At 35.5% G+C, this 23,194-nt stretch overlaps 1 protein-coding gene across 1 annotated transcript in view; it reads left to right on the forward strand.

The window, feature by feature from the left end:
* KCNH8 (potassium voltage-gated channel subfamily H member 8) overlaps window positions 1-23,194 on the forward strand; it is a gene marked incomplete at both ends in the record, with an annotated part of 182,167 nt that overhangs the window by 116,396 nt on the left and 42,577 nt on the right. Inside the window, 2 exons of the mRNA XM_084306762.1 lie at window positions 1,175-1,382; window positions 22,874-23,071. Coding sequence (XP_084162888.1) covers window positions 1,175-1,382; window positions 22,874-23,071 — 406 coding nt within the window. The remainder of the gene's footprint in view (window positions 1-1,174; window positions 1,383-22,873; window positions 23,072-23,194) is intronic.

Genomic DNA, 23,194 nt, shown 5'->3' on the forward strand with positions numbered 1-23,194 from the left:
TGATCCAACAATGCTTTGAGACTTCCTTTTCAGAGAGCTCATTATATTGCTTTGGGAATGCTATGAGAAGATATGTCAAGTTTGACACTTTTTTTTTTCAGTCTGTAGTTGTATGTATCCTGTATTTGCCAAGTATCTAGTAAACTTTAATCCTAATGTCTCATTAATGAGGGAAAGAATGTTTGCTATTAACGAAATTTTGCATATTTAGTTTTTGAAAAAATAAAAATTGTGTTACATTCTAATCTGCATATTGTTTGCTAAAGCCAAGAAACATGAGCCAAGAATATTCCATGAAAAGCTGGGAGGTGCACAAACTCTGGTGTGGATATAGGTTGGAGGATGCTCTGGATAGGATGGGATGGTTCAGGGGCTTCTCACTTTGTGTATTTCTGCATTTTCTCTGGGACCAATCCTCGTACACCTAGAGCTCTGAGAATATTTTTTTTGCTTTTGAAACATACATTTGAAAGGCAATAGTTTTTTAGGTAAGGAATTTTTAAACTAGTATTAGAAGTTTTAATGGACTCTGTCTGACAGAGTCTTTTGGACTCTGAGTTAGTACAGTGCAGTAAAAGGAACACAGGCCCCTGAACACAAGTTTAAATCTGAACAAAACATCTGAGTCTTCATTCACCTCTTTTGCTTCCTTACTCTGCAAAATATCTGCTTTGTGTTGTTGCCTCTTTCAGGTTTAATTATTAAGCTGATTTCATGTCATGTATATTTAAGTGGAGTTATGCTTACTGTTTGTTTGTCTGATAGCAGAAACTGAAGATCATTGTTTGAAGATGTTTATTTTGTTTTTTTTTTTTTCACACAGGAGTCAAATGAACCTTGAACCAGTCTGATAATTTAGTTTCTTTTCTAGAGCAGGGAAAGACCTGGTATTGTGCAAACAATTTTTTATGTTAAATACAAAGGAAGACTTTGTATTTAACATTTTTATAAAAATAAAATTTTAACATTTTGAAAAAATTCAAAAGGAAAGATATCTCAGGATTTCATTGTACGGTTTAAATCTAGTATTAAGTACTAAAGTAACTAAAATAAATATGTACACAACAAAAGTAAAAATCCATACAGCTTTAGAGGATGGAGTTTCATTGCAGCAAGAGAGTATTGTGACAGATGTCAAGAGCTGACAAGTTGTTTTCTCTATTTGTTCTCCTAGGTTTCTCTTGTCCACCTCCTAAAGACAGTGCGGTTGCTCCGCCTCTTGCGTCTCCTTCAGAAGTTGGATCGTTACTCCCAGCACAGCACAATTGTTCTCACACTTCTCATGTCCATGTTTGCCTTGCTTGCTCACTGGATGGCTTGCATTTGGTATGTCATTGGGAAAAGGGAGATGGAACAGAATAACCCCCTTACCTGGGACATAGGTAAGTTATTCTTTCATGCAGATGTGTGTGTAAGTATACAAAAATATATGTATTATATAAAAAATATATAAAAATATATGTATATAAACCATTTGATGTTTCTTGGCTTTGTTTAACCATATACAATTATTTAATGCTGTTTTTAGAGACAAGGTTAAATCCGATAATTTTTTGTTAGCAGGTTGTACACTGAATGTAAGTATTTCTTTAAAGTTAACTATCAAACTAGTAAAGGACAGAAATTTGCACTAAAAATGTTGGAGTCTGTATCTGGTCATATAAATTCAGTGCGATTTGTGTTTCTCGAGATCTTGAAAATTTTATTCCTAATTAGTCTTCTCTAAATTTATAAACTGAAAAGTAAATTTCTATCTACTTCAAAAAGAAAAAATTATTCTCCTTTAATCTCTAAATACTATGTGTTTGAGCTTTGGCATAAGTCCTTCTTTGGCATAGTTTTAAATGATCAGTTTTAAGCAAGGAGGAGGAGCAATGGGGGGTGGAACCTTCTTCTCCCTTCCTTTTTTCCTTCCTTCTTGCTGGTCACTAGCTCTTTTAAATGTCCACTGAATGTGGACATTTTAAATGTTTTAAATGTCCAAATATCCTGTGGCTAAATGGTAACAAAAACATTCAATAAGAAAAAACAGTATGTGGGCAATCTCTGGCTGAAGAGATTTGGCAGATCAGCCTGGAAAAGAGGGTTAAATTGGAAAGAAAATGGGAAAAGTGGAAAAAAATGAGATTTTTTAAAGTGTTTCCATGTTTAGGAAATCAAGGATCTAGATAGGAAAGAGCTAAACAGACAGCATAGCACAGTAGAAAACAAAGTATTTTGCAAATTAAACAATTTATTAGCAGGGATTCCCTCAAGCATGCTGACTACTCTTTACTGTACAGTGAAAACAGATAGGCCCTGAAATGTATTCAAGATAAAAAATCCCTTTGGAAATATTGTTTAGCTGATTTGCAGACTGTGGTATTTTTGCACAGATGACAAGGTGTTTGGCAATGGATAGATGGTATTGGACCTGTCAAGTTATATTCAGTGTTTAGTTTCCAACCCACACTTCTTTCTGTTTTCTTTGAATATTCCAGATTTACTTTTTAGATTCTGAACTTTTCTTGTTTGTTGTTTATTTTTTATTGTTATTTCTAAGGGTTTTATTCCTTTGTGATATTGCAATGGGAAAACAATATCCCTTATATGGGAACCTTATATAGAGTCATTTGACTTTACTGTGGAGATCTTTTACTGTATTTTTCAGATGGCATATCAATAAATATTAAGCATCCCTTTTTCTCCCTTTTTCTTCTGGGTCCTTCTGTTTTCTGTTTTGTTTTTTGTTTGTTTGTTTTGTTTGTTTGTTTGTTTTTAATTTTACTTGTATTTACCTTCACATAAAATCTATAATGTGTTAACTGAAGCAGGAGATGAAAGAAGGCCAGTGATAAAATTAACTGGGAGGAGAAAACTCTGCTAGTTTTCCTTAGGCTTTTAAATACTAAAAATGTAATTAAAAGTGTGTGAATAATTTAGATTATATAAGTTATCTGTAAGAGAAACACAGTGAATATGTGACTGTTTCATAAACAATATCTGATGGTGAGACAGAGTTTCCTAGAAGGAAAAACGTTTGTTGGGGGAATGATGTAAACACCTCTGGCCAAAGGCTCATGAGGTGCATTTGGATGTCATTATCTACTATTCTTATCTCCTTTAATTTCTTTCCTCTCTCTTAACCCTTTCTTCTCTCTTAACTCTTTATTAAATATCTAATAAAGATACGTCTGAAGGGAAAATTACAAGTATGTTAAAAGTGTCTGTCCTCAGATGAGGTGAGGGTGCTGTGCAAGGAAGAAGAAAAAGGAAAGAATGTTCAATAAATCTCACCAGTTTGCCCATAGCTTACTTTAAGTTTATATATTATTATTATTATTATTATTATTATTATTATTATTATTATTATTATTATTATTATTATTATTATTATTATAGTTGGTTGTTTATTTCTCTATAAACCTGGTCTGTAACCTGCTGCTGAACACTTCACAGAGGGCAAACTTCTCAAAGAAAAGACTGCACCTGTAGGGGATGATGCACAAAGAAAGCCCACTGTGCACAAATTGGTCAAATACTGGTAACAGAAAAACAAATCCAGAAATAATAATAATAATAACAATAAAAAGGAATGTCTCTCTGATGGGAAGTAGCTGTGAAAAAATATTGTCAGCTTGTGTAGGCCACAAATTATAGCCTATATCAAAGCATCCATCACAGTCCTAGTGATGAGGATGGGCTGCATCATTGCCTCCCCACGGGTGATGGCTGGTGGCAACTGTCTTCTTAGAACAAAACCTGGTTTATTCAGAACAGAGCCATTTCATGTAAGACCTATTTGTGTCTCAGCGAAGAATGCTCTAACTGGGTTTTCCCACATTTCACATCTTCTAGTGGGCTTCCTAGGAAGGAGTTGCTCCTTAACAGCCTCCCAATGGCTTGTCTCACCATGAGACTTGGTAATGTTTCCTGCAGTCAATGCACCTCGCCATTGCAAGGGCCAGGGCACCTCTTAGCCTTATGCACTCTTAAACTAAGCCTCCCACCTGGCAAAACTGCCTATTTGTTGATCTTACAACCTGATTTTGTTTCATTTTTTTTTGCCCCAGATGTGTGTTTGTGTATTTTTGTCTGGAAAGCTATTCTACCACCTTCATGGATAGTCTCTGAAATATTTAGATGCTATAAATGTATAACAAAAATTACACTACAATGAGTCTTGCAAAGCTCATGCAGTTATTGTGCAGCAAGTCAAAATGATAGCAGTTCCATATCTGTCAGAATGATTATTTCTGAAGTTAAATATTTATGACTCTTGTTTTGTTCTTAAGGGAAACGGTTTAAAAATATTTAAATGTTTAAAAAGTATTGGAAACTGGTTAAAACAAAAAAGATCAGAAAATTCCAGATACCTTGCATAAAGCCATTATTTTGCAAAGACCACTTCAGCACTGATAAAATTTCTATTTAAGATTGTGTGTCACATACATGAACTGAAACAAAATATTAAGTAATTCCTTCAATCCTATTACTCTATGTATCCAAGCTTCTTGCTGATGAAATATAGTGAACTTAAGTCTTGGCCCTCTGTGCTATAATCTTTGCCAGTCTGGTGATACAGAGATGATTATATTAACTAACTTTTCTTTTAACCTTAAGGAAACTTCAAATGACAATTTTACCACACCATTCACACAGCATCTGTGTGGGAGATATACTGAGAGGATGTCATTTAGGGTATAAGTTATTATGCAGACTAAAATGAGATTTTGAGATCATAGTGAATCACAAACAAATAATGCATACAGGAGAAAACGTGTTTCTGGGTATAATAAAGGTAATGATTTTAAGGCATAGAGTATTCTGTTCTTTTGCATGAAGGCTTCAGCTGGAACTTTTTCTGAAATTTTGGATAATGCATAAGAGATTTATTAATGCAGGGAAGACGGTAGAGTGTGGTCCTTATTCTTCATTGGCAGGTTTTCATTTTTAAATTTTTAATTTAATTATATTATTACTGAAGCTAGAGGCTCAAGTTTCTGTCAGTAGAGCTTACATAAATTTCATTTCAAGGAGCATTAGGAGGCTCTGTAATTGACATTGTTAAAAAATATATAATACAAAAATAACATTCCTCTACTTTTTCATTAAACGGAATGTCTCCCCCTTGGAAAGTATACATTTTATTCTTCACTGGAGTGTCTCATCAGTGTCTACATGAAGAAGTAGTGCCTTGGGTATGGATACTGCAATGCACACAACAGCTGAAATATAGGGACAGGTTTGTTCTAAGAAGGGAAATCCACTCTGGGACTAAAAAGAAAATTCATTTTTATGTGTGCATCTATTTTTGAGGAGGAGGGGAAAAAAAGCAAAAAAAAAAAAAAAAAAAAAAAGCTCAGAAAGCTTGTGTCAAGGATTCAAGACCAAGATCTTGCTAACACTGGAAACCAACATTTTAAACTGTAATGCTGTAACATAGCATTTTGAACCTTGCTGTGTTATCAGATATGCACCATAGCCCAGATCTCACAACATTGACTTTAGTGGGAGTAGCATTTGGTTCTCTGTATCTCTTCCTCTGGCCAATTTTAATAAATAAGGTGCTTAATTTGCATTTGGATTGGGGCAATGGGAGTGATAATGTTCTCCCTATGAAAATACACAGAACAGAAAAGTATATGTGTTTTGTTCTTAGTGGTTGCAATTGTAAGCCCTTTTTCCTCCTTATTTTTTTTTTTTTGCCATGTTGTGCCAAATGAGAAAGATGGGGAGGGAGGATGGTGAGGATATTATTGATGAACTGCCATGATGAAGTATTTACTAGTGTTAAAATCTAGATCTTCAATATCTCTTACATAGCTCTTATGTTGATATTTTAACTGACTATGTGGAGTATTTGGAATATAGTCATTGTGGACACAGCCTTGAGGTGCTAGAGATCTTTACCTCAGCAAGCTTTTCCTCCTCAGAAAGCAGTCACTTTGTGTGCAGCAGCTTAACTCATATCTGATAAAAACATGTCTGATAAAAAGCTTTGTTAAATTCTTTGCTATTACATTCCATGTTGTTCTCCTCACTTGTTTCGTGGGTTAAACAGATGTTACCATGACACACGGCATGATTTTCAGCCATCTGTAAAAATAAGATTAATTTTCAGTTGACAGACAGAATAGATGCTCAACTGTGTTGAGGCTCCTGACTGATCCTACCACTGTAATTCCTTTAACTTCAATGCATTGGTGCTCATTTCTATATGTTTAACAATTATCTGATTAACGTATAGATAAGGGTTCTTATTGTGTATCTGTGGTTTTGAATTATTATATGCAATTCCCTTTCAAATTCCTAACAAATATAAGAAAAGACTTTTAGATCTGTTGCTATAAGAAACAGATTATATTCTGAGGGAGCCATATGAGCTGTTGAAACTCACCTGTCTTGAATGTAGCGAGAAGATTAGGAGAAGGCCAAGAGTCAGGAGGCTGCTTCCCTTAGACAGTCAAAGTTGTCAGGTATAATTCGTGTAATTGTCTTCCAAAATTTCCTTGCTGACCACCAGAAATTCATCTGCAAATTTTTGTTATTCCACCCACAGTATCACTTATAACACCCAGACTAAGGAGGGGGTTATTAGAGCATAAATAAATAAATATTTACTTTTGTACTTTTGTACAAATTCAGGTATGTTCACTTTAGGAGAAGCTTTAAAAACATGTCATTCTTCACTTATTTACATTTCCATAGAATACCTCCATTCTCATTTCAGGTTTTTATTCTTTTTATATCTAGGACACTTGGCTAAAAATCTGTATTCTAGAATAAAATATTGGGTTAGCTTCACTGCTCCAAACACACACATTCATCAGGTTAGAAATGGCATGTGTAGATTTATGAATTCTTGCAGGGAAAAATAAACTTTATGCTGACTGAATTGCATAGGACATCATTCACAAGCCATGATCAGTTGTTCATCTCAATCTCCCATCTCTGTACCTGAATGTTTGATTTTAATCTCCTTTTCATCTGCACACAATCTATTACTTTGGAACTCTTGTCCTTTCTAAATTTTAAGGGCTGGTTTTAAGAAAAGGAATAAAAGATACAGTTGTATCTTGCATAAGTGCTAACATTTTCAATTTATTAAAATGATTTATAATTCTGTATAACCTGGGAAAATTGTATTGAAGGTCCTTTTGTGTGTGTGTGTGTATATATACATACATCTGTTTGTCTATTTTGGATATCAGGAGGAGTTAAATAATCTGGCTGAAAATTAATTTCTAGTTAGTATATGAAGGAAATGATTTATGGCTGCCATTCTTGTGAAGTATTCTGGGCCATCAGTGTCTTAGAGACTCCGTCTCTACATTTGGGTTATTTCTTGCAACACTTTCATAAAATAATTAACCTGTGGATTGTGATATATGACTAATGAATATATTAATTGGATAAAGCAAGACAACTACTTTGAAGCCATGAGAATTTTCAAAGCACCCATCTCACAGATAATTACAAACTGCATTTATTACCTTGTATATTATTTGAAAACAAACAAACAAACAAAAACAAGGAAGTACCACAATATTGAAGTATTTACCAGTGATAAAATAGCCTAACACAGTTGAAAAAGAAATATGAAATGAGAATGACTTTCTCCTCTTCTAAGAACTAAAATAGTTTAATTATAATCATGAATAAATTATAGTGAATAAATGTATTTAGTCATTTCAAAACAGCTTTGAAATATTTCTTTAAATTGTGATAAATACATAAATAATTAAAATAATTCCAGTGTAGAATACTAGATTTGTGACATGATTCAAATAAACTTATGGTAAGAAATATTTATGAAAGAAATCTTTTTCTTTTATCTGGTTGTCTTACAGTTTGGTATAAGGAGGGAAATTTTGGATTAGGGAGGGAAAGTTCATCTAGATTTTGAAGAGAAAGTTCAGCCTTTTCCTATTTGCATATAATTAGAATTAGAATTTTTCATACAATATGAGCAGAGGTTGATTTTGTTTTGTTTGGCTTGTTTGTTTGTTTGTTTGTTTGTTTTTACTTGTTTGTCAGACTTTTAGAATAGACATAGAGAAATTTAACTGCCACAAATAGGTTTATACTCACACTTACAATCACCTCACCATATGCTGGAAATTCATGTGGAAACACGTTCTGTGCCAGGTGAGGACCTACCTATATAGGTCTCATAAAGGTTTATCTGAAAATGTGGCCCTACTTTTCTTCCTGCTTTACAAGTAATACATACATTTTAGGAAAGTTTTTGGTTTTTTTTAAATCAACAAGCATCCCACATTTCAGACCTACATATACCATACCTTGTCAGGATTTACAATGTAAATTTAAATCTAAATATAACCTTAAATCTAATTTTGTGGAAATCATTCAGTTTTGCATTTGAAAACCCAAAACATTCTGTGTTTGACAGAGTTGTAGCAAACCACTTGTTGAACTGAACTGAAACATTTCCTTTCTGTAAAGTTTAACATTAATTTGTTAATCTCAGCCGCTTTGAGCCTTAGTAAGTTTTATTCTGTCATTCTTCCCTGCTGTTCTTTTCTACAGGTTCAGTTTCTTGATTAAACTACCTTTTCCTTTATATACCAAACCTTGCCTTCTGATTGAACCATTTTAGCAATCACAAAATACCCCAGGACTGAAATACCCCATTGGATTTTCAGTCCAGACGAGATAGGAATTAAAGTACCTTATTAAAAGGATTATGAGGTTTTTATGTATTCAGTAATACAATTCCAAGGTTTTGTACCTAGGACAAAAATTTTGTACAATTTTTAAGTGAAAAGTAAAAATCTGGTGTGTGGATGAAGCCCGTGATGTTTGACAAAGTTGAAAATGCCCTGCTGCGTCTAACTGCAGATTACCTACATTAATTCCACAAAGCATTTTTTATCTCAGTGGAAAAACTGCATCTGGACCAAGTGTAATAGAAATTACACTATTGCTATCTCCAAGTGTAATAGAAATTTTCAGTGCCATGTACAGGGGGAAAATCTGCTTAGTATACACCCAATGAGGAAATAGTCCCAAGAGGCAAAATAACACCATGATCTTTCCACACAGCTTCTGTAACAGAAATATTGTATAGTGTAATTTCTTAAAAGTTGCAAATATTCTGTATAAAAACATTGCTCAGTCAGTCATTACATCAGACTCTTTATGCTTAAATGCTGTACTTCTGATCATAGAGTTTTGGCTGGAAAGAACCCCTGGAGTTTAGCTAGTTCAGCCAGCTGGCTGAAGTAGGACTATCATCAGCAATTAATCAAATCAGTTCCACTCAAATCATGAAAGCTAGCAAGAATGGAGACTCCTCCATCTCCTTTGGACATCTTGTTCTGGGATTACACTACACTTCATGGAGAACTTTGTACTGTTTTGCTAAAACATTAGTGTATATTACACATTGCTGGAGTAGGAGGTTTTGTTAAAATTTCTCAGAAGTTACTACCTCTGGTTTCAAAGACCATGGCCTGGTTGTTAAAATTAGTATGTCTCAATCCAACTTAAAAATGGGAAGTCTTCACAACATTTTTTGAAACCTTTTCAGCAGCTGCATTTTATTTGACTGGACTGCCTCTATCAGCCACATCTTTTAGGTAGAAACCCTAGCGTTTTAGAATGTCATATTGTATTCCATAGTGATCCCATAGTGCCTGCTGTATTTTTTCTTTCTACAGTGCAAACATTCATTACATTTTTAATCTAGAAATGTCATTTATGTATATTCCTACTTTCTATTTATCTATCTTTTTTTCTGCCCTTCAGCAGAGCAACAGTTTGTTGAAAGAAGGGTTTTCTTGTTACCAGAATAGAAGATAATTTCCATATAAAAATGAAGAAATTATTCAAGACTCTTTTCTTTCCAGACTCTCTTCCATTTTAACTGACCTTCATGCTTCTTTTGTACCTTTGGTTGACAATGTTTAAGGTGAACTAGTAACTACTTTCAGAAAAAAAAAAAAAAAGAAAAAAGATTGTGAGGTCATGACATTCTACATTCTATAAAATTTTACACAAGCCAGATTCTGTAAAAAACTTATACCTAATTATACCAAATCATTTTTCATTGTCAGATGTAAGATAACTATAGATAAAAATGCCAACGCATAGGATTATATCACACCCTTCAAAATGACTTCTCAGGTCTGTAGATATGGGTGTTTTAGTCTCAGAACTGTCACTTTAAACACATGGAGTGCTTTCCCATTGACACACTAGCTTTCTTGTTTTGCTATGATGTTAAGATATACCCTTGGAGTGAGGTACCCCCTGTTGTACCCCCTCACAAAAGCTCACTGTATTTGGATCTCAACTTGCTTCATTCAAATGATACGTAGAAAAAATCATATTGAAATTATTGTTACTTAGGTTATTCAAGGATTAGAATATTAAGAGAAGGCAAGAGTAAATGAAGGATTTCTGTGTAACACTAGTTGATATGTAAAACAATAGAAACATTGTGTTAATAGAAACAGTGTGTTAATTTAATGTAGTGTTTATTATATGACTGCCTGGTTAGGGCAGCATTGTTCCAAAGAAAGCAATGGAATGGCTTCTTAAGTAAGAATGCAGAAGAAAAGATTTAGATTATATTGTGGAATCTATGAAGCAAGCAAGGATAGGATTGTGGTGAGTGTTAGCATACTTAGCTGTTACCTAACTAACATGGATGCTATTAGTGTAGAAGACAAGGAGAAATGGAGGTCACGTACACTGTAACAGTCTATAATGACCTGAATTGACCTCTTACTCTCATATCATCCCCTGTGTGATTATGCTGAGTAGCCATATGAAAACTAGCATGGTGTTTTTGCAACTCTGAATTAATCCTTTCATTTGTAATTAGACTTACTCAAGGAAATATTTATGTGCTGAGGCATCTGCCCCTGTTTTGTAAAGTTGGGAGGCTGCATTTAAATGGATAGAAATTGCTGAAAATTGCCATGATTGCTGGAGTGGCAGAAGTGAGGCAGGGTTGACAATTGTATTAGTTAGCTTTGAGAAGCAGAGATAACTCTTACTGCAGACTACTAGCTAACAGGCAGTAGTAGCACAGAGTGTAGCACTCTTCACTGTTTTTATAAAATATGTGATCTTCTTGCTGCAAATAAGTATCTCTTTGTTTTACAGAGATTTTAAGGTATAGACTACCTCTGTCATTGCATCCAGGAGAGTCTATTTACAGATTCTGTTTCACAAGTGAGTATATTAAACTCACTGTCAGGAACAAGAAATTGTCATATAAATGAAGTGTCGAAAGACTCTAGCTTGAGTTTCTTTGGTGGTGAGAACTGAACAGATGAGAACATCAGGGCAGAGGTGAAATTAATTTACCAACTATGATAAGAATTACATGATTAGACTATGGCACACTGCATACATGCATCCACAATTTTGCTGGCAGCTTAAAACCTGATGTTAAGTTTTTTGTTTGTTTGTTTTGGGGGGGTATTTTTTTTCATATTTTGATAACAAATGTTTCATTTTAGTGTGATTCATATTGTCTTAAGGAGGAGGGTAATAATTTCTTAAAAGAAAGAGGAACATATCACCTGTAGTAGCTCTAACCTTTTTCTGCAAAAATTGGACTCTGAACATATAAAACTGCAAAGCAGGTTCCTAACACTTCAGTTGACAACATAAAAAAAGTGTCAGAACCGTTAATTTTATTGGAACAGCATCTGGGATCCTAGTTATGGGTCAGGACCCTCTCGTCTCCATTGCTCAATTAACACAGAATAGAAAGGCTGCTCAAAAGGGTATTAAATTCTAAATATGAGATAAGAAAAGCTCTAACAGATGGGTACAGATTGATGGAGCACAGGGAAGCAAAGAGGGCATATATGAACATGCTCTTTTCACTGAGTGAACTAAGAACACTAACATTTCTAATTCCACACTTAGCTGCAAGGTGTTTGATAGCCTAGAAAATGACTAGCATTCACTATGCCTAAGGAACAGCAATGTTCTCAATGCTGAGACTCTCAATGCTGAGACTCTTTGAAAAGTAGATGATTTACAAATTATTTATTTATTTCCAGTGATAGAGTTTAATTTTATTTCTTAAATTACTTATATTTTTAGCCTTGCATGTTTTACCTATAACTTAAAAATTAAGTGAACATTATATGAGATGACAAAAAAAAAAAAAAAAAAAAAAAGATTTAATTTATTTTAGTTTATTACAAACTTTTTTTCTTGGTGAACAAGGATAATTAAGAATAAAGTCATTTGTCTTCACTGCAAATAAATCAATGGCATCAGAGCTATATCAATACCCTTTGCTGGTTAAAAATAAAAAATAAAAAATAAAAATAAAATAGTTCCATTAAAATATTTAGATATATACAGTACTTTTTGCATATTAACTGACTGTCACAAAAGTGGATATTGCAGACATCCCCATTTGATCTTTTCAATGAAGTGTGGAAGAAGAAAAAACCGCTGGCTTGCAAAAGCAAGAAAGATATAAATCTCCCATGTATCTAAATATAGCCGTCTGACGAGTTACTGTAGAGAAGATCTGTGCATGCATGCCATGGAAAAGAGTATCCAGTGTGTTTCTTTTCTACATTTATCTACTTGATAAATGAGACTGAGCAACTTATGTCCTAGTTCTACAGGAATGCAGGTGCACTTACCTTTTACACTGGAGATTCTATGCAACAGTAAGCAAAAATATTTAGAGAAATATAAAATATTAAGGGAAATATGTTCTTTGCAAATCTGTTTAGTTAGATCTTAAAACAGGACCTTATGTGTAATAGAGTCAGATCTTGGAATAAACACATCTCTACTGTAAAGGAAATATTTATATTTGTGTTATACTAGGAGACTGTGGCAAAGATGTATTGGAGAGTTCCTCAACATCATGAACAAAAGATCTGTCTAACTCTCTGGATTGTTTATTCATCTACAGAATATCAGTTGAGTGCCCCAGAGACATAGTCTGCAGCAAAGTAATAACACAGGTTGAGGTTATAGTGACAAGCCATCCAAAGCCTGCCAAGCCAGCCTCGGACAGCCCACCAAACAGGGCAAGCTCATCAATCAAGTTCCCATTGCACATGACAAATGGAGGAAAAGTCCGGCATTAACCTCTAGGGTTATGCAGAGCACCAACTAACCGTTTGGAGACTGTCTTGGAGCTCCGCTCAAAAAGACTTGTCTCCACCCATCCTGGTCCCATCTCTTCTTTCATATTTCACCAGAATGCTCTGTAGCTGTAGACATGAAATAACTTCTTTGGAAAGAGAGTTTTTATCCACATTTTGAAGGAAAAATGTAAGTAACTAATTCACATGAACTATCTATATTTTGCACCTTAAGAAATATCTGAGGTTCTGACTCTGATACTGTGTCTAGACTGGTCCCCAGGAGATCGTCTAGACAAACAAAGCTGCAGAAAAAGAGCAAAACTTTATTTTGCAGTCAAAATAAGTTGGGATTTCATCATCTAGTAATGTTAATGTTTCATGCAAGCACATGATGAAGTTTTGTGAAGAATCTGGAGCTTGAATTGTGTGCAGCTGTTGGTAATTCAGGTACACTGTTCTTTGTGCAGTGTTTACATAGTATTTTGCATTAGGTGGCAAAGCTACAGTATTTCAGCCTGTTCTTGCTTCACTAAACAAGTATTTTTTAAAAGGTGTCTTTCTGACAATGTTTTTTACAAAATGCTAGTATTACAAGCATTGTAAATCAGTCCTATTTCTTTATCAGTTACAAGCTATGAATGTCTCCTGGAGTGATCAACCAGAGAAACTTTGGAAAGGGTATTATAATCCATGAACATGTTATAGTATTTTCATTGGGTTGAATTAAAGGCTCCTCTTGAATAAAGTCTCTCTCCTTGCACCTGTGGCTTTCTTAAATGAAAATATTAATTATTTAATACATGTAGACCAAATATTGTTGATGACTAGAGATGAAATGGATTAAATGTTTCCCATGGAGGAATTTTGCCAGTATTCCCAAAGGCACATCAATTTTATCGCAAGGATATACAAATTTACTTTCTTACTATAAGCAATGATATTTGCAGCCTTCTCACAGTCAATTTAGAGTTGAGTTTTGTCAAATAATTAAAACTTAATTGTCATTTTTTTGGCACTTCTGTGCGTTCAGCTGTGTTTTTGTTGTTATTAGTGATATTGCACTTAGATCTTAGGTTTGTTGTTTGTTTTTTTGTGTGTTGTGTTTTTGGTGTTTTTTTTTTTTTTTTTTTAATCCCTTGATTGAGCACCTCTTCATCCTGAAACTACTAAGTTCGTTGAATATTTATTGCACCATGAAAGCTTCATTTTCAGTGAGTACAACGGTCAATATCTTGTTATGACTTTGTCTAGTTACATGAGTTAAAGCTCTACAAAATGTAATTATTTGTACAATAGCTTCTAAGCTTATATTCAATTAGAAATACAACAGCCAATTTATTTACAAAGAGCATTAGTCAGCCTTACAAAAGAATTCCATAGGATGTCACTTTTCAAATTAAATTCATTTTCAGTAGACTTGACAAAGGTTAAGCTTGTATCTAAAAACGCTGCTACCAGAGGGAGTACACATTTAGTTTGGAAAGCTCCTTGGGTTTCAAAAGCCTAAAACATCTGTCTCATTGCATGTTTCCTGACTGTTTAAAAACTTTTCATAATTTTCATAAGGTTCTAGGGAAAGAGATGGTTTTCTCTAGACCAAAGTCCAAGAAAAATACTAGTCCATATGTCCACAAAGGATAAATTTGAGGCAGGCATTTCAAAATTAATCAGATGCTTTCAATTGAAGAAATTAATGTATCTTCAGTCTGTAAGCTTTATGAAACAACAGAGCATACATGGGCCTTCTATTTTCATCTTTATTTTTCTTTTCTGACTGCTCAGTGTCCAAGTTCAAACTTTCTCTTGGTGATGGCATAGATGATAAAATCAAAGGTAAAATTCCCAAAGCCTAGAAGAGTATTATGACTTCATCTAACATATCTGCAAATCCAGTGGTTTGTTGTTATTATTGTTATTATTATTATCATTATTATTTGGTCCATAATAAATCACAGAATCACAGAATTATAGGGGTTGGAAGGGACCTCAAGAAATCATAGGCTCCAACCCTCCTGCTAAAGCTGATTCCCTAGAGCAAATTGCACAGGTAGGCCTCCAGACAGGTCTTGAATATCTCCAGAGAAGGAGACTACACGACCTCCCTGGGCAACCTGTTCCAGTGCTCCGTCACCCTCACTGTGAAGAAGTCACATATTGGATTTTCTTTTGTATATTGGATTTCCTTTCACATATTGGATTGGAACTTCCTGTGCTCCATTTTTTGGCCATTGTCCCTTGTCCTGTCCCCAAGAACCATTGAAAAGAGGTTGGCTATATCTCTTTTTCTCCCACACTTCATGTATTTATAAACATTGATTAGATGTTTTTGATAAAGAAATGAGATAGATGCAAAGATATCAGGTGGAAACAGTTAGAGACCTATTGTTCCACCTGGACTGTCACAAGTCCATGGGGCCAAATGGGATCCATGCAAGGGTGCTGAGGGAATTGACAGATGTGATTGCTGGGCCGCTTTCCATCACCTATCAGCAGTCATGGTCATCCAGAAAGGTCTCGGATGACTAGAGACTTGCTAGTCATGTGATGCCCATCTATAAGAAGGGTTGTAAGGAGGACCCAGAGAACTGCAGGTGTGTCAGCCTGACCTCGATGCCAGGAAAGGTAATGGAACATGTCATCTTGAATGGAATCATGCAGCATATGTGGGACAACCAGGTAATCAGGCTCAGTCAGCATAGGTTCATGAAAAGCAAGGACACATGCCCTATTTTTTACTATTGTACAACTGTGCTATCTGGGCATACATGATGCAGCTGTGTTTACACAGTCCTAGAACGTGCAGCTGTATGACATCTTCAAGGTTGTAGGGCTTTCTATTTGAAAAGTTAAGAAAAGTGGGGTTGGAAGTATGAGTGCTCCTGTCATATAGAAAGTGATAAGGTTGTCCCTGAGCCTCCTCTTCTCCAGACTGAACAATCCCAGCTCCCTCAGCCACTCCTCATAAGACTTATTCTCCAGACCCCTCATCAGCTTTGTTGCCCTTCTCTGGACTCACTCAAGCACCTCGATATCCTTCTTGTAGTGAGGGGCTCAAAACTGAAAACAGTACTCAAGGTGGAGCCTCGCCAGAGCCGAATACAGGGGGACAATCACTTGTCCTGCTGGCCACATACAAGCTAGGATGCTGTTGGTCACCTGAGCACACTGCTGGCTCATATTCAGCTGACTATCAACCATCACTCCCAGGTCCTTCTCTGGCAGGCAGCTTTCTAATCACTCATCTCCCAGCCTGAAGCGCTGCTTGGAGTTGTTGTGCCCCAAGTGCAGGACCCGGCACTTGGCCTTGTTGAATTTCATACACTTGGCCTCAGCCCATTGGTCCAGCCTATCTAGATCGTTCTGCAGAGCCTTCCTACCCTTGAGCAGATTGACACATGTACCTAACTTGGTGTCATCTGCAAACTTACTGAGTTACTTAATCCCTTCATCCAGATCATTGATAAAGATTTTAAAGAGAACTGGCCCTCGTACTGAGCCCTGGGGGGCTCCACTAGTGACCGGCCTCCAGCTGGATTTAACTCCATTCACCACAACTCTTTGGGCCTGGCTATCCAGCCTGTTTTTAGCCCAACAAAACATGGAAACAGTAGAGATATGGGCTAAAATCTTGGATTCACTGATGTTGGAGGGATCTTTGCAACAGATTTTGACCATTATAAATTGAAATACGAGATATCTTTTGTAGATTCGAGTATAAAACTTTGTAATAAAGAGCTAGTGTGATTTCCTGTGCACACCTGCAGCTCCTTGTTTCCTGGCTGTAGATCTGAAATAAGGAGCTGTCAGTAGTGACCAGGGACTGCTGCAGTGGGAAACCCCTCAGTGCACATGGTTGTTTTCATTAAAAAATTTATCCCATTGATAAAGGATATAATTTCTTGTCTACTTTTTTTTTTTTCCTTACTAACCTCAAACTGTTTGCTTCTACTTAGATTAGCAGGCATAACATACACAAACTTCTGTGTTAAAAGGTTTTTTGTTTTGTTTTTTTATTTTACTATTTGGGTGCCTGTTTATATTTCCTATGTTCCAAGGTACAGTTCTGGGATTGTGACTGCTGTTATTTTGTGTGTTAATAAAATCACATGAACTATCAGTTTCAATATACACTCAAGACACACACAAGATACTCCATTTTTCTTATCCTTTGATCAATTCTACTGTTTTAATTACAACAGTGAGCACTTAGAATATGATAAACTTGTGATTTTTCTATAAAGTGTAAGTCTGTTCTATAGTCAAGTCTGTCAGGTGTGGTTTTGTAGAAGTATAAAGTATAAGTAGCATCTAATAAAGCCACTGTCATTTTTTTTGTATTTTCATTTAGAGCCCAAAAGTTTTTTAGCTGAATCAGAAAAAATATTCTTGAAACCGAAACATAGCCCTTAAAGAAAACCCATACTGGACCTTTAGGTTATGAACATAGGTTATGGCCTATAGTCATTCATAACATATTCCCTTTCCCTACTACATAACATTGTTTATTTTATTGGATGAAAGAGCCAATAAATGAATATGTTCTGGCCATAAATGAAGTTCAAATACTCTTTAAAGATAAAAAGATAATGGTGAAGGGGGAGATAGGCCTCCCTACCTTTGTTTCCTAGCAAAAAGGGAAAGGCCCCCTGAATTATTCTCTCAGCCACAGCTGAGAGAAGGTTTGTCCCACCCTTGTTGCAGCATCATGACCACTTGATCTTGAGGGAAGCATTCCTGCTTTCAGGTGCTTGGGGATACTCTGAGAGACAGTCTTCAAACATACCTTTTTCCACTTCCTGATGCAGTAGTCCAAAACAAATAAGAAAGTTTTGGTTTACTTTCTAACTGGGGAAGAAAGAAAAAAAACAACTGTCTGTTTTGTAGAATAAATTGTATTAGTAATTAATTAGTTAGATAATGCAACTATTTTCTAAGTTGCTTAAATTAAATACCACATAACATAGTTAAAATTTCGGTATATTAAGTGTCTGTCATAAAAGGAAAATCTAAGTAATAGTACAACATGAATCTATATTTATGGAGTGACTTACCTGCTCTATAAAGTGCAAGCACAAAACTCAGGGAAGACTGAGTTTCTGAATGTCTTGTAAGTGACATAATGTGCTTTACAGATAGTTGTAAAGTACATCATCTACAAATGCATAAATTCATGTTTATTTCTTCTGGTAAGTGAACACTTCCCAGATATAGACAAAAGATAGATAGATAGATAGATAGATAGATAGAGATAAAAAGTAGCCTAGTGAAGCTGGATACCAATTGCTACTGACTTTTCTAAAGGGAGTTGATTACACAGGTGTTCTTTTTCCCTTTGAAAAGAGTTCTTTTTCCCTTTTTCCCTCTTAATTATGTTAACTGATGTTTTAATATGTTTTCAAAGTCATAGATCTATATCCAGGTAATGCTAATTGAGAACCAGACAAGTTTCATAATGCTTAATTCTAGGATGCTCCCTCTTTGACTATGAGGTATATTTATTTTTTCTCTTCTTCCCTGAGGGCAGAAATTAATTACCCAAGTTTGCCAGAGAATTTGCTGAGAGCTGTTACCTACAGGAATCAAAAGGCATTGTTTCTGTTCTCACGACTATCGGGTAATGAAAATATTTACAGACAACAGTTTCTTGTCTTTACCTCCACCAGGAAAAAATATTTTGCTATCAACAAATATCTCAGAAGTATAACTGATTTGGAAGATCTTGGAGCATTATATATACTCTGGCTGAAACGTAATTCTGTATCATTTCTTCAAAAGGTCCTGATTAGAATAATCTTTAACAGATAAAATAGAAATGAGAAGCTGTTTATCATGTCCTTACCTACAGATCAGAATAATATATTTATCTGGTTTTCACTTTAAGATTTGCATTTCTCTTTCAAATCTCATAGTCTCTCAAATCTCTTTAATGAAAGTTATCAAATGACTTCTCTTTACATAGCAAGCCTTTTGTAGAAATTGTTAACAATTGCTAACATTTGCTAATTGTTACTGTTGTAGCTCAATGATAAGTCATTCATCTTACCGATTAAGCTTATTCATCTGATCCTAAGTTACATCACAGAACTGGGCACAGAGTGGTGAACTATTCTTGAGTAACAATGAGACTTCCTTAGCTAGAAGTGTTTGTTTGCAACTGTAAAATGTTAATATTGTATTTGGTATTTCACTAGTAGAATTATTATTGAACTCATATAGAGATTTATACTGTTTGATACACTTTAAGCACATATTTTGGCACCATGTCTCAGTTACTAATAATGGATCTTTTGCGATGATGTTTTATTAGGTTTTTTTTTTTTTTTTTTTTTTTTCTCTTAACTTAATAGCCTTGAACATAAAGTATGTTGTAAAGGAGAAGCAAGTTTAAGTGTATCTGTCAATTAAAGAACAGGCTCATTTGCCTTTGTTGGCTAACAAAGGTAATGTAGTTGCCTAAAAGTGAGGCTGGTACTGTTTTGTACAAAGTTACTTGAAATAAATTGTGATATGACCCTTTCTAACAATGAATGTGAAATTAATCATGTAACAAAGGGCAGAAGAGTGGGAACAAAAAGGCCAAGAATTGGTGGCTTTTAGAACCTTCCCAGGAAAGAGATTTTTTCCTAAGGGATGTTATTTCAGTATCCACACATCAGTTACAGTTATTTAAAATAACATATTTAATTTGTGTCAATTTTTAAGTTCTTCATATGCTTTAGAATATTTTCAAAGCTTTTAGAATATTTTCAAAACCTGAAGTTGAAATCTACAATTGTGCTTCTGTATATTATGTTTAGATAGACTTTTATTAGCTCTACTCTCTGTATTTTGCTACATTTTGTATTTTGTATAGATTCTGTATTTTGGGATTTTGCTAGATTTTTACTCTTTAATGTATGGGATTACATTCTCTAATACAGGCAAAGGAGTGAAATCAGCTGTATAAAGGGCCATATCATTGTTGGAGAAATTATTTTTTTCTGAGATTACACTACTGGAAGGGAGCAGCAAGAGGACCCAAACCAGGCTAGTCAGTGCAACCCTGATAATATAACCACAATAACTGTGGAACGACTTACTTGCTTCAAGTTTCTGCGGTGTTAGTCCTTACAGTATTGATTATTTGTATGCAGCAGCTTAAGTTGTTGCCAATTAGAGCTCAGCAGATATTGATGCATAGACACTTCTAATTATTTGCTACAATTCTCAATTAAATTCAACCATCTTATATTGTGCCTGCCCCATGTGATTACTGCCTGTACACACTGACACTACTTACCTCACAACATACCTTGTAGCTGGGTTGCCAGCATGAGTTCAGTTATGTTGCTTTTCTTTCATTTTAGTTAATTGGGAGCCACAGATACAAAATAGCTGTTTGTAATCGATGCTCTCTACCAGGCATGACTAGATCTTATGCTGTTATTACCCAGTCCTTCTGGCTTAGCTTTCTCTGTAGGCTAGCATGCAAGAGAGTGTAGTGTTGAGGATGGCCCTGTGTGGTAGCTGTAGTGACTCAACAAGTCTGCTTTGGGGGGTAAATAGAGTCATAGAATAGTTTGGGTTGGAAGGGACTATAAAGATCATCTAGTTTCAACCTCTCTGCCATGGGCAGGGACACCTCCTTTCAAATCAGGTTGCTCAAAGCCCCATCCAACCTGACCTTGAGCACTTCCAGGGATGGGGTATCTGCATGTTCTCCAGGAAGCCTGTTCCAGTGCCCCACCATTCTCACAGTTAAAAATTTCCTCCTTATATCTAATCTAAACCTACCTTCTTTTAGTTTAAAGCCTTTAACTGTAGTCCCATCACTACAAATCACCCTGACAAAGAGTCCCTCCCCAGCTGTCCTGTAGGCCCCCTTTAAGTATTGGAAGGCTGCTATAAGGTTTCCCCAGAGCCTTCTCTTCTCCAGGCTGAACATCCCCAACTCCTTCAGCCTGTCTTCAAAGGACAGATGCTCCAGCCCCTTGATCATCTTTGTGGCCTTCCTCTGGACTAGTTTTAAAGCTTCCATGTCCTTCTTTTGCTGGGGGCCCCAGAGCTGAACACAGCACTCCAGGTGGGATCAAAATAGATCTGTGGGAGCAGAATAGAGTGGGAGAATCATCTTCCTCGCTCTGTTGGCCACGCTGCTTTTGATGCAGCCAAAGATCAAGTTGGCTTTCTGGACTGCAAATGTACATTGCCAGCTCATGTTGAGCTTCTCATCAACCAGCACCCACAGTTCTTTTCGTCAGGTTTTCTTTCCATCCCTTCTCTGCCCAGCCTGTATTTGTGCTTAGGATTGCCCTAACCCAGATGCAGGATCTTGCAGTTGGCCTTGTTCAACCTCATGAGGTTTGCATAAGTCCACCTCTCAAGCCTTTCAAGGTCCCTCTGGATGGCACCTCTTTCCTCCAGCATGTCAACTGCACTGCACACCTTGATGTCATGAGCAGACTTGCTAAGGGTGCACTCAATTTCATTGTCCATGTCACTGACAAAGATGTTAAATTGTGCCAGTCCCAATACTGACCTGTGAGGAACACCACTTGTCATTATCCCCACATAGGCATTGAGCTGTTCACTGGAAGTCTTTGAGTGTGACCATCCAACCAAAATACTTACAGGCCTTTTTCCCCAACCTATTTGGAAGCACTGAGTCAGATTCTTAAAATCTACCACCTACTTTTGCAAATATTTTGTACAAGAGGATTTCCCCTGGTTCATACTTGGATTCATTCTTTATCCAAAATTAAGAAATATATGCTGAGTGAACTGGGAGAGATGTTAAGCTTCAGAAAGACGTTCAGTACATACATGACTTGACATAATTATTAAAGCTCTCAGCTTAGGACAGGGGGAAGTCCTACTACTTTTTCTAAAAGCAAACTGTGTGCCAGGAATATTTTGTTATGATGGTTATACCTCAATATCTAGGAAGGATTGAAGGATTCTCACTCTCCCAAGCAAACTGCTTACAGAACAGTAGTGGGCTCATAAATTGATTTTTATCTTTTTTTTTTTTTTTTTTTTTTTTTTTGTAACTCAATTTGTATAAATCATTACATTTATGCAGCTCATAGCTCATTCAGGTTGTTTTCCCTTTCCAAAAGAAGAATCATACTTTTCTCTCCCCCCCCCCTTTTTTTTTTAATGTCTGTGAGGTAGCATCTAATTCTACTTTATCTAGCACACATACATTCCTTTAGCAACATGAAAAGAAAGAAAAAGAAAGATTAAATTAGTAATTTAGAAAATGCTTAATGAAGCATCTTTGGAAAATCAATTCTGGTTTGTAAATTGTGTTGTATTGTCTGAATCTTTTCTACTGTAAAGAGAATCATATAAAAAGCTCTAAATATGTAATTATTGTTATAACAATTTAGTTTTAGAATCTCAGAAAGCTTTCCAAGCATTAATTAATGGGAAAAAAAATGTTGAATTTTTTGTTGCAGTGTTATTAGGAGATGATTTTTGTCTTTTCTGTGCCTTAGTGGGTTTTGTGAATTAGCTAATTAGACTTGTAATATGCAATTCAAAACCATTTGATTCCAACACAGAAATCCTGTTCTTATCATAAATACTCATACATTAAAAAACAATACTCTAGAGAAACAGTCCTTTATATGCTGTATAAATTCTTACAGTTTCTGTTCTTTTTATGTTTTTATTCTTGGAATAGTGTGAAGAATGCAGTGTCTTCTAAATAAGTATTTTAAAATGACATATTGTACTATGGAGTGTATAGTTATTCGTGATGTCAGTATTCCTTAACAGTCTTTTTTTTATGATTTGTTTTTCAGGTTGGCTTCATGAGCTAGGAAAACGTATAGAGTCTCCTTACTATGACAATAATACCCTGGGAGGCCCATCAATCAGAAGTGCCTATATAGCTGCCCTATATTTCACCCTTAGCAGTCTCACAAGTGTTGGGTTTGGAAATGTTTCAGCCAATACTGATGCTGAAAAGATCTTCTCCATTTGCACGATGCTGATAGGAGGTAAGTATGTATGCTAAGCATCATGTAAAATGTTTGGGCAGAGTAGAGGTGAGTAAAATAGGTGCTGAAATTTTGCTAGGTTTTGATTCGAAATCAAACAAACAGAAACTCTAAATTGACAAA

Source organism: Netta rufina (genome assembly GCF_964035555.1).
Source record: "Netta rufina genome assembly, chromosome: 2".
Classification (NCBI taxonomy): domain Eukaryota; kingdom Metazoa; phylum Chordata; class Aves; order Anseriformes; family Anatidae; genus Netta; species Netta rufina.